Source organism: Alligator sinensis, unplaced genomic scaffold, assembly GCF_000455745.1.
Source record: "Alligator sinensis unplaced genomic scaffold, ASM45574v1 scaffold647_2, whole genome shotgun sequence".
NCBI lineage: Eukaryota > Metazoa > Chordata > Crocodylia > Alligatoridae > Alligator > Alligator sinensis.
The window spans coordinates 2,367,889-2,379,413 of NW_005841832.1; the positions used below are offsets into that span (position 1 = coordinate 2,367,889).

The window sequence follows — 11,525 nt, forward strand, 5'->3', positions numbered from 1 at the left end:
GGAGAAGCGTGCCTGCCTGGCCAGCAGACACACTCTCTTAACTGTAAATCAGCAGCCTCCTCTGATTGGCTGAAGAGTTTATAAAAGGGACAGCGCGCTAAAGCGCAGGGTCCCAGGTTCCACACAAGCCCTCGGATAGGACTGATCACCCTGTCCAGGAATCCGTGTCCCCATGGACGAATAGTCATACGAATAGTCATACGCATACGAATAGTCACACCCTGGCTATTATTTCACCGAACAGTGAGCTCTCCATCCGCACGTACATCGGAAAAAGCAATTGCTATCTCCTACCTGTCATCTTTAACTACTGCTTCACCACTGTCGTTTTGTTGTGTAACCACTGTTGGAATCTTACTGTAAGTAAACATTAAGTTCAATTTTACTATCTTCCAACTGAGTCAGTGTCCCTTTCATCCCTGGCCTGTCCGCAAGGCGGGTTGGTCATCCACCCGCCCCCCCGGTTCAACTGGTAAACCGCCTGGTGAGTGTTGCGTTTACTAACAGGATTGAATGCAGGGGGGATGCGAGGTGGGGGTCAGCGAGGGGGGCTGGGTGGATGTGATCCAGATGCTACTGAAGGAAGATCTTTCCCCTTCATCACCCATTCAGACAGCTGGGCAGGGGGGTGCGGGCAGCCCAGAGGCAAGGTATGAGTGGGGGAGGCTTCCCTGCCCTGGCCTGGAGGGTTCCTGAGAAAACTTTGACACCAATTTCTGCAGCCAGGGCCTGGGGCAAAGAGCAGAGCAGCAGCTTCTTTCACTGCAGATTACAGGGCTGATTGTAGCAACCAGTGCTGGCCTAAAGTTGCTTTGTTGCTGGTTGCTTTCCCCTGTCCAAGTGACACCCATGGCTGCTCTCCTCTGGTTGTTTGTTCTGCAAAGGCGGGGGTGCTGGGGGTGGAAGGGTGCTGGTTTGGTTGGTGAATAAAGTAGAGGTGGGGAAGGGAACAACACACTTTGAAGAGAGAAAAATAGCCCGATTAGGATGGGAAGACAAAAATATATACACACATGCACACGCGCGCGCGCGGGCGCGCACACACACACACACACACACACACACACACACATGCCCTTCTATGAAGCTGAAGTTGATTCCTTATTCTTTGTTCCCTTTTCAAGGATAATTTAGACCCAATAAAAGCTTGTTGTTAATAAATTACACATCCTAAACAGAGAGAATTTCATTAGCTCTGCATATGCACTAATTAATATGTAAAATAATATCCCGCATCAAATACAGAGCCCTAATTGAAAATCAGATTAGGACGGGATTATGGGGCAAAATACTTCTTGGGCCACCCCAAGCTTCCTGTCAAAGCCGTTGGGGGACTGTCCCAAAAAACCCTGATCAAAGTCAGGACTTTGGCCATGCCAGGCTGCCAACTGACAGCCCCCATGCCCACTGTACTAAATACAATGGCTCAAATTGGGAACTGGCTTTTGGGCTGGGATTATGGCTAGAAGTGCTGTTTGGGCAACCCCACAGCATACCTCTGTGTCACTGGGGGACTGTCCAGGACACATCTGACCAGGCTAGGGTGCTGCCAGTTAGCAGCCTAGCATGAACAAACTGCACAGAGCAAAAGCCAGTTCCCAATTTGAGCCATTTGAGCCATTGTATTTAGTACAGTGGGCATGGGGGCTAACAACAATGTCAGTTGGCAACCTGGCATGGCCAACGCATGCCTTGGGCTGCACAAGACTGGTCACAGTTCTTTGGGACAGTCCCACAGTGGCATCGACAGGAAGTTTGGGGTGGCCCAAGAAGTATTTTGCCCCATAATCCCATCCTAATCTGACCTTCATTTAGGGCTCTGTACTTGATGCAGGATTTTATTTTACATATTAATTAGTATACATGCGTAGCTAATGACATTCTCTGTTTAGGATGTGTAATTCATTAACAACAAGCTTTTATTGGGTCTAGAATGTCTTTGAAAAAGGAACCGGGAATAAAGAGTAAAGAATTGGGAATAAGCAACCAACTTCAGCCTTTGAATATCCAGAGACAAAGAGCCCTGTGACCTGTTCAGGTCAAGATCCAGCTGGGCTCAGCTGTGATTCTGGTACAAAAACCCTAATGGACATGGATCAACAGTCCAGAATAGCCCCCACTGCCCCTGTCACTGTGTTCTTTTGCCCCTGTCACGGTCCGGGAGCCCACTGGGGGTAGTTGAAGCTGAAGGAGGGGGGGAATGCTGAGTGCAGCATGAGGCCCCCGATTTAGTTGGATGCCCAAATCAAGTTGGGTCTCACAGTTTCAACAATGTCCGTTAAATAAATGGTGAAATTAAGCACCACCCCCAAAATCAGAAGGCCCCCTGGGGCTGAATTAAGGAAATTGGAAAAAAAATTATCTGCCTCCTCCCTGTTGGGGAATCAAACCCCAGTGTCCCACGTGACAGGCGGGGATACTCACCACTACACTAACAAGGATAAGCTGTTTTTTCATTGCAGAGCAGGTCTCTTTTTCAGTACTCACTGTGCTTGTGTCCTTGAGATATTTATTTAAAAGGGGGGTTTGCTAGAGTAATTATTAGCCCTTTCTTCAGAACTACTAAATGATTTCGGAACAAGAGAAACCAGCAAACAAAATAACTATAAACTGGAAATATTTTAGGGACAGAGATCTCTGCACACAGCACCTCGCAAAGGGTACATCAGTTCATGACTCTGGCTCCACCAACAAACCCTACAATTTTCAGTGGGGAAATCTGGATTTTTGAGCATTGATTGCCACCCCCCCCCCGGCACATCCACAACAGTCCCTGATTTTACAGATTCTGCCTTTTAACAGGTCATCTCCAAGGGAACATTTTACTCATAATAATCACCCCCTTCAGCCCAAGCCCAGAGTGGGAGACAAATTTGCCACAATGGGAAGATAGACTTTCCAAAAATCTGCAGTGTCTTCCATTGCTGTTGCCCAAGGTTTATCCTTAGGGAGGGCAGGTCTTTATGCCGACAAAACAGGGCACATCAAACAAACTTTTTTTCCTCTGGTGCTTCTGTTTAGCATTGCACATGACCTGGGTCTCAAAATAAAGCTATGCCCAAGTAGACTAGCAACATCCTGTTGTTCTGTCCGATAGAACTGGCTCCCACTAATGGGAGTTGCTGCTGCATACCTAGAGTGGAGCTTTCAGGCAGTCCATAAAGTGCCAGATAATAGCAGCTGTGCTTCATCATCAGAGCAGGTATAGACTGTAGATGTGGTTAGTGACTTGTAATGCACACTGACATGTTCAGATTGCCAATCTACAAAAGTCTAAATTATTATGAATAGTATCTGTTTAAAATGGGATATAAGCAATAAGCTTCCACTGAAGTCATAGTAACCTGAGAAAGCAGAATAAGAATCTGAGTATCAAGACCACTAATACTAGGCTAAACACGCAATTCTCAAATGGGGGCCCACAAGAGCCCTGTAAGGGATCCACTATGCCCAGCTACTGAGTGAGGAGGCATGTGCTCGCCTCCCCTCCATCCAACACCCTGCACCCATCTCAGCTACCCCAATGGCACCCATAGTTGCTTTCCCCTGCCCCAAGTGACACCCATGGCTGCTGTCCTCTGCCTAGCCAGTGTCAGCTTCTCCAAGGTTCCCAATAACACAGTATGTTGTGGGTGAATGGACAGGAGCAACTAGGCGTTTCTGCCTGGTTCGTCCTACCTGCCCATACAGCCCCTCCTCGTTCAGCCTCCCACATGCCCAGGACTGACAGGAGCAGCTGTATGGACAGATGGTTTTGGTCCCCTGTATATGAGACCCCAGAGAAGCAGTATTAGCAGTGAGGGCCATCCTTACTCCTCAGGTAGGGCTTGGGTCCCAAACCTTGGGAGCAGGGAAGGGGCACACAGTGGAAAGAGAAGGGCACAGCAGGCTGAGTCCCTGCCCAGCTAGATCAGTGGTTTTCAGCATTTTAGCCCAAGGTAGGCATACGCATCTTTCCCGAGTTTAGATTCTACCTCAGTGATTCAACTGGGGTGAAGTTAAATTCAGAAAAGTTATGGAGAGGTGCCTGGAGGCCAAACAATTTGAGAAGCACTGGACCAGGCCAAAAATGAATAACTGCTTTTTTTTACTGCTTAATAGTAGTTAAAAGTAACAACTGCTCTTGTGCCTTGAATTGTATGTAGTTATCTTGAATCCTATTGAAACAATTGTGTGTCTCTGTTAACTGAATATGGTAAAGCTGAAATGTATGTTATGTGTAAAAGACATGAGACTGGGAGTTAAAGTGCTCTGGACATGTAAATCTAGGAAAAGGAGCCTGAAACTACTTGTTGTCAGTTTTGGCCATTTTCAAGCTTCACAAGTATCAGTAAAACAAAAGGCCCCAAAGCCTTCAGAGGCTTAGTCTGAGTTTACTGTCAGAATAAACTTTTGCAGGCATTGCAACTAGCCTGTGTTACTAAAAACCAGGTGCTGTTCAGTCTCTTGAGAGACAAGACTACAGAGCATCTATGATCGGGATTTCTTTTCAAGATATAATCACATTTCCCAATGATCCTTCCCAATCATATAATCACATTTTCCAATGATCCTTCCTTCTTAGAAGGCAAGGTACTATCCCCACCCAAGTCAAAAAAGAGGCAAAAGACAAATCTATAACCTAACGTTTTATTGATTACACCCCAAAGCATAAGGATAAGCACCTGTCTTTATGCATATCCAGCTACCTGCAATAGCACAATATAGGTTCTCTCCTATCCTGGCTGGAGGAGACAAAGGAGAGGGGAAAAAGCTGGCATGCAGGCTGGCTGCAGGTTGTCTTGAATTTGCAAAGGTCTTCCAGAAGTTTCCTCTTGTTTACACCCACTATTTCTATGTGGGTTATTTAAATAAATACTCTGATTGGTGTTATCTAAATGTCTTTGTTTCACTGAAACTTTGGGAACTAGAGTGAACCACTTTTCCTCTGGACTTGGAAGATGCAAATTAGCTGTGGGTCTGTGTTCCTGAGAAGTCCTATTCTGGGAGGAAGGATTTCTTATCTTGTTCCCTGACCATCTTGGAATGCTCCTTGCCATGTTTTCTTTCCTTTCCTTTGCTGAGTAGACTAATAATAATGTGCAAGTTCATAAAACAAAACCGCAATTACTACTTCTAGTTGCTGTTATACAGCTTTCCAAAAAAGCAGTTTTGCATTCTTGGCCTAGTCTAATATTAAAGACATAATAAGATTGTTATGCTACTTTCCCAGGCCATTATTGCTTGTGATTTAAATGCAAGCTTATTAATTGTTGATTATATACTAGTTTAAGCATATATCATCCATACCTCAGGCTTTTGCTAAGTCTGTAGTCTGCACTAGTCTGTGTAGTCTGTCATTTGCTGGCTGATCATGTCCACAGCCTACACCTGGTCAACAAAGTAAAAGAAATGGAATATGACAAGTAGGATTCACAGATAAGGAAGAGACATAGGAAGCTGTCAATTGTAATTTTCACCAGCACATACATCCCAGCTAATTTGCATCTTCCAAGTCTATAGAATGATCAGTTCTGTCCAGCTCCCGAAGTTGCAGTGAAAAAAGCATTCAATAACACCAATCAGAGAATAATTATTAAAATAAGCCATATAAAAATACTGGATGTAAACAAGGGGGATTTGGGAAGATCTCAGCAAATTCAAAACAACCTGCTGACAATCTGCATGTCCCTTTCCTTCTCCCTCCTGCATCTCCCACAGCCAATATAGGTAAGAATACTTTAGTACTCCAGGTAGCTAGACAGACATTGAGACAAGTACTTATTCTTGTGCACTGGGGTGTCATCAGTAAAAGGTGTGACTATAAAGAAACAGGACATGGTGAGTAGGATTCCTGTATGGCTATGAAGGTGCCCTGATGTGATCACTCGCTTCAAATTCTGGTGAGGGGAAGGGGCATATTCTACCCAAACAGTCCAAGGGAATAAGACCTTCCTTGAGAAGTCTTCTCTTCTGCACCTTTTTCTTTGCCTTCCACTATGAGGTGTTTGTGTCTGGGGACAACTTTTCATAACAGTGAAGACAAGGACAGGTTTCCATGTGTTAGTAACCGCAACACTCACCAGGCGGTTTACCGGTTGAACCGGGGGGCGGGTGGATGACCAACCCGCCTTGCGGACAGGCCGGGGATGAAAGGGACACTGACTCAGTTGGAAGATAGTAAAATTGAACTTAACGTTTACTTACAGTAAGATTCCAACAGTGGTTACACAACAAAACGACAGTGGTGAAGCAGTAGTTAAAGATGACAGGTAGGAGATAGCAATTGCTTTTTCCGATGTACGTGCGGATGGAGAGCTCACTATTCGGTGAAATAATAGCCAGAGCGTGACTATTCGTATGACTATTCGTCCATGGGGACACGGATTCCTGGACAGGATGATCAGTCCTATCCAAGGGCTTGTGTGGAACCTGGGACCCTGCGCTTTAGCGCGCTGTCCCTTTTATAAACTCTTCAGCCAATCAGAGGAGGCTGCTGATTTACAGTTAAGAGAGTGTGTCTGCTGGCCAGGCAGTCACGCTTCTCCTGCAGCTCCTGATTTGTTAAGGCTGTCTGATCACAAGCTGGTCAGCCTCATGATCATGAGCTCTTCACACGTTGAACATGACCTGCTCTCGTGTTCTGCATTGGTCTGGCATGTGGGCTGAGCGTTTGGTCACCTTTTCTACTCAGACACCATGAAAATGGCAGGAGGAAGGAGCTGGTGGGGGGCCCATTGAAAGCAGGAGATAAGTGGGCTGGGTTTTTTTTATTTTTTAAAGAAGGAGCAGGGATTTAGGAAGAGAACTAGAGAAGGGCTGTGTGAAGTGAGAATGAGGCTTTGGAGGGGCAGAGGGAGGCTTTAGTATAGGTTGGGGGACTAGGAAATCACATAGCTATAGTAAGAAGGTGAATCTGGTGAGAAGTGTGAAGGAATGAAAAACAAAGGTCAGGGGAAAAGGGGTGTGTAAAGGGGAGAGGGATGGCAGCCATTTCCCTCCTCCCATCTGGGGCAGCCCAACTGAGACAAAAAGACAAATAAATGTATCAATGAGTGAGAGACAAATAGGAAATGTGAATGGGGGTTGGCATTGGCCAGAGGGCTCCTTTTAAGAGTCTTGAAGCTAAAGTATGTGGGATGGCATGGGGTTTCCAACTTGTTTGGGGAATCTACTGTTGTGTCTTATCTGTGGGTTATTTGTCATTTACGGTAAGTTGCTTTGCAGTTATAATAAAATATGAATTTTAGTATTGTTATTATTACAATTAATGAGCAGGAGGTTGATTATGACAGTAGTAGTAGTAATGATGAGCATGATGATATTGGGATGGTTACTTTGATCCAGGATGTGAAGGGGGCAAGTAGTGAGTGGAAGTCCTACAGGAGGCAAAAATGAAGTATAAGGGGTCAGGGCTGAGCCTCATCTGGAGGGAAGGGGAGCAGAGCTGAGCCAGCTGATGAGATCAACTGGAGCCCCCAGACCCAGCTGTGAAGACTCCGTCCTTTCTGCTCCCGCATCCATTGCCTTTAGCATCTAGGATCCTTTTCGTAGGCCGTGAAGGCCCCAGACGCGGTTTCAGCCAGCGACTTCCTGTACCGATCCCGTAGGATGTCTAAGCCCGCGTCTCTGCATTGAGCTGCCTAAGGGGGCTCTCGTCTCTGGGGTGGGGTTGCGGGGTAGGAAGGGGATCGAGTCCCAGAGGCGTAACCGAGAGCCCAGCGGGAACTGTCCGTGCGGATCGCACCACACCGCGCCTCCGCGGACTCTGCTCTCTCCCGCTCCTTAACCCTGCAGTCGGCATAGCACTGAAGAAAAACTACTTAAAGGAAACAATCGCAATGAGCTAGAGTAAGAGGCGCCGTGGCTTAGTTGGTTAAAGCGCCTGTCTAGTAAACAGGAGATCCTGGGTTCGAATCCCAGCGGTGCCTCGGGGTCGTTTTTTACCGTAGAAAACGTAACCCTGCCGGGTGGGCTTCTAGTGTCCTTTTTTTCTTTTTTTCATCATGGCCCCCTACTCTGTAAGCTACCCCGTGCCTCAGCCTCTACCCCGACACGCGGTAAAGATGCACTGAGAAATTGTGATAGGGCCTCCTAGTTTTCAGTCTGAAACTGCCCTGAGTTTCTGCTGAGACGAGCAGTGCTTCGCCTTCCCTTCCCCGAGGCACAAGATTTTGGCCCGGAAAACGGGTGCCCAAATTCCCAAGCTGGTTTGTTTGGGTACAATGAGAGCAGACGAAGTCATAACGAATGCATCCATCCAGGGACTGGCTGAGCCATTGACCTGAGGACGGACCCCTCTGCCCCTCTGCTGACATTGGGAGGCTTAGCCCAAAAGGGTTTTTTTTTTCTGGACATGGCAGGATTTTCATGTATGTTTCTTTTGGCAGAAAAATAACATTGATCTCCCTTCGTTCCGGATGCAGTGAAAGATGGCTTCATGCAGTGGCATGAAAGATTTCTGAGCGGGGGGAATGGAAAAATGTACTTCCCTGACCGGGAATCGAACCCGGGCCGCGGCGGTGAGAGCGCCGAATCCTAACCACTAGACCACCAGGGAACTGCTATGAAAAAAAGCCTCGTACCATCTTCTAGGAAACAGTAAGAGTGCTCCTCTTGCAATCTGACTCATGCATAAAATGGTTTTGATACATTTAAAGCCGACTAGATCGACAGTATCCTGGTTGGTGAGTGCACGAATCTTGCCCCGGATTTATTTGAACAACAGAAAAAGTTCAGGAATGGAAAAAAACATACCTGGTACCAGCTTTAATATCTACATTCTCATGGTCCAGAAGGCAAGCCCCCACTCACCTCTGGGCTGCTCCTGCTCGCTTGAGCATTGACCCGTTAGGGCGAAACAAACTGGGGCGTAGACCTGACCAGCCGCAGCTACAGAACTGACTCATCCACGGATTATCCCCCATAAAAATCTATTAGCAGGATGCTTGATGTACTTGTTCGAGCATAGTATTCGGGGGACCGTAAGCAACCTGGAAATGAGACAGCTACTATAGGGGGAAGGGGTAATGAGACCCTCCTCCATGTCATGAAATCTACTCATGAAACCTAGCGGTGTTACGGGACCGAAAGGAGACACGAAGCATAGCTGCAAGCTCCGGCGGCCTTCAGCTACTTGTGCCTGTAAGGGATCATCACTGAATGTCACCTACACAAGGCAGTGGGTGAATTTATAACAAAGATTTGGTAATTAGAGTGAATACAGCCCGCCTTGCAGGCTGTAAAGTTTTAGCTCTTTCTCTGAACATGTGGTGGCTCTTAAAAGAGCCTTTGGGGATGTGCTGGGAACTGAAAAACGCTTACGCCCTCTCCCCGCGGATGCGGCGCGCCAGCTGGATATCCTTGGGCATGATGGTGACGCGCTTGGCGTGGATGGCGCACAGGTTGGTGTCCTCGAAAAGCCCCACCAGGTAGGCCTCACTGGCCTCCTGCAGCGCCATGACGGCAGAGCTCTGGAAGCGCAGGTCAGTCTTGAAGTCCTGCGCGATCTCGCGCACCAGGCGCTGGAAGGGCAGCTTGCGGATCAGCAGCTCTGTCGACTTCTGGTAGCGCCGGATCTCGCGCAGCGCCACGGTGCCGGGCCGGTAGCGATGCGGCTTCTTCACACCGCCGGTGGCCGGGGCACTCTTGCGGGCAGCCTTAGTAGCCAGCTGCTTGCGGGGCGCTTTGCCACCGGTGGACTTGCGAGCGGTCTGCTTAGTACGGGCCATCTTTTGGAATCCGTGCGCGTCTGCGAAGCACAAGAAGCTGTGAAACGCCAGGCGTCTGTCCGGCAATATATAGGCGAAGCAGAGCCTCTGATTGGCTGAGAGCTGCAGAGAAACCGTTGGGGCTTTGAATTTCCCGGGCTGAGCAGTGATTGGACAGACTATAATACCCCTCTCCCCTAGAGAATGCACCTTTATTCAAAGCATGTTCGAAACCCTGTTCATGTTGCGCATGCCCGGTCTCTGAGAGGAATGGGGCGGGATTCCGGCTGTGCGCTCCGAGGGATGCACAAGCGGGCTGGGGGCAGATGGGGGCACCCTCAGAGGCGCACCCAGTTCCTAAGGGCAGGTGGGGCCGCCTGGGGCAGGCAAGTGTAAGGGGCCTCTGTCGGGAGCGGTGCTCGAGGATCCACCCATCTTTCGAGAAGGCGGACTCGGGGGCCCAGGCCCGGCCGCTCACCCACTCCCCCACTGCCTGTTTGAATTTCCCGGGCTTGGCGGGCATTGGACAGCTCCAACCACCCCGCCACTAGCGAGGGCGAGGCAAGGGGCTTCCCGCACTCGGTCCACTAGGGCCTGGGGTGAGGTTAGGGCCAGGCGCCATTTCCCCAAGGCCCCCGTGCGCGGAGTGTGCATCCGTCGCGCTACGCAGACCTGACCCGGGTCCGTGCTGCGCCCTAGGTGGCCCCCACCGGCGTGGCGCAGGCTGCAGGAGCCGAACACAGCGGAACCTGGCGGGGGCGGGGAGCGTCCAGTGACAAAAAGCAAAGCGCCCTTGAATACTGATAGCGAGGGCCGGCGGTTCCTGGGGTGCTGGGAACAGGGCGGAGCACTGGGGAGGGGAAGCAGAACCGACCGCTTTCCTTCGAAATCAACTCCGGAAATGTCGAGTTGAAAAGATGTATCCCTTCTCCGAGGGCAACTGGAACCGTATGGTAGCAGAGGGATCTGTCTGTGCAGTTGCAGCAGGGCGGGTCGCTCCATGTAATACAGGCCACAACCTCGCAAGATCATATTCTTACCACGTTCAATTGCCCTAGGCCGTCGTGGCTCACTGACTTATTTAATTCGGGGTACCAACGCTATTCAAAATGCCCTCGAACACAGTACTGCACCTCACCAGCTCCACTTTCAGTGATGCCAGAGCTAGACTTCCCTCAGCTCGGCCCACTAGTACTTTATGGGGGAGTGCGGTTTATCAGCATCCCTGTCAGCCTTGACACGGTAAGGAGCCTTCAATGACTAGAAAAAACACACAACCGACTAACCGCTCCCGAGTAGAGAAACCAGCTCTTCCTATGAAGTTATAGGTGGCTCTTAAAAGAGCCTTTGGGTTCAGGTCAAAGCAGGACTCGGGCAGCAGCAGCACGGTTACTTGCCCTTGGGCTTGTGGCTCTCGGTCTTCTTGGGCAGCAGCACGGCCTGGATGTTGGGCAGCACGCCGCCCTGCGCGATCGTCACCTTGCCCAGCAGCTTGTTCAGCTCCTCGTCGTTGCGGATGGCCAGCTGCAAGTGCCGCGGGATGATGCGCGTTTTCTTGTTGTCGCGGGCCGCGTTGCCCGCCAACTCCAGGATCTCGGCAGTCAGGTACTCCAGCACGGCCGCCATGTACACGGGCGCGCCGGCTCCCACCCGCTCCGCGTAGTTGCCCGTGCCGAGCAGGCGCCCGCCCTTTTATCAACCCGAGCGCATCAGGACGGCGGCTTCTGATAGGCTCGAGCGCGCAGCTGCCCACAGCGGCCAATGAGAAAGAGACTGCTAAGCCCGACCAATGGAGAGATAGCTTGCCGTTCTTACCAATAGGAGTGCCGGACTTGG

At 49.6% G+C, this 11,525-nt stretch overlaps 2 protein-coding genes and 2 non-coding genes across 4 annotated transcripts in view; 1 reads left to right on the forward strand and 3 right to left on the reverse strand.

Annotated features, from left to right (window-relative positions):
* Window positions 1–9,782, reverse strand: part of LOC102383489 (histone H3-like) — a 20,301-nt gene extending 10,519 nt beyond the window's left edge. Inside the window, exon 1 of the mRNA XM_006014878.3 lies at window positions 9,360–9,782. Coding sequence (XP_006014940.2) covers window positions 9,360–9,710 — 351 coding nt within the window. The 5' untranslated portion in view covers window positions 9,711–9,782. The remainder of the gene's footprint in view (window positions 1–9,359) is intronic.
* On the forward strand, window positions 7,837–7,910 carry TRNAT-AGU. The gene has a single exon. It is a non-coding gene; the product is annotated as a tRNA-Thr (tRNA).
* Window positions 8,468–8,539, reverse strand: TRNAE-CUC. Its single transcript has one exon. It is a non-coding gene; the product is annotated as a tRNA-Glu (tRNA).
* A 136-nt stretch (window positions 9,783–9,918) lies between the features above and the next one.
* On the reverse strand, window positions 9,919–11,337 carry LOC102378819 (histone H2A type 2-C-like). The gene has a single exon (XM_025195168.1). It carries the CDS (start codon window positions 11,313–11,315, stop codon window positions 11,079–11,081), a length of 237 nt encoding a protein of 78 aa, XP_025050953.1. The 5' UTR covers window positions 11,316–11,337; the 3' UTR covers window positions 9,919–11,078.
* Window positions 11,338–11,525: the final 188 nt, after the last annotated feature.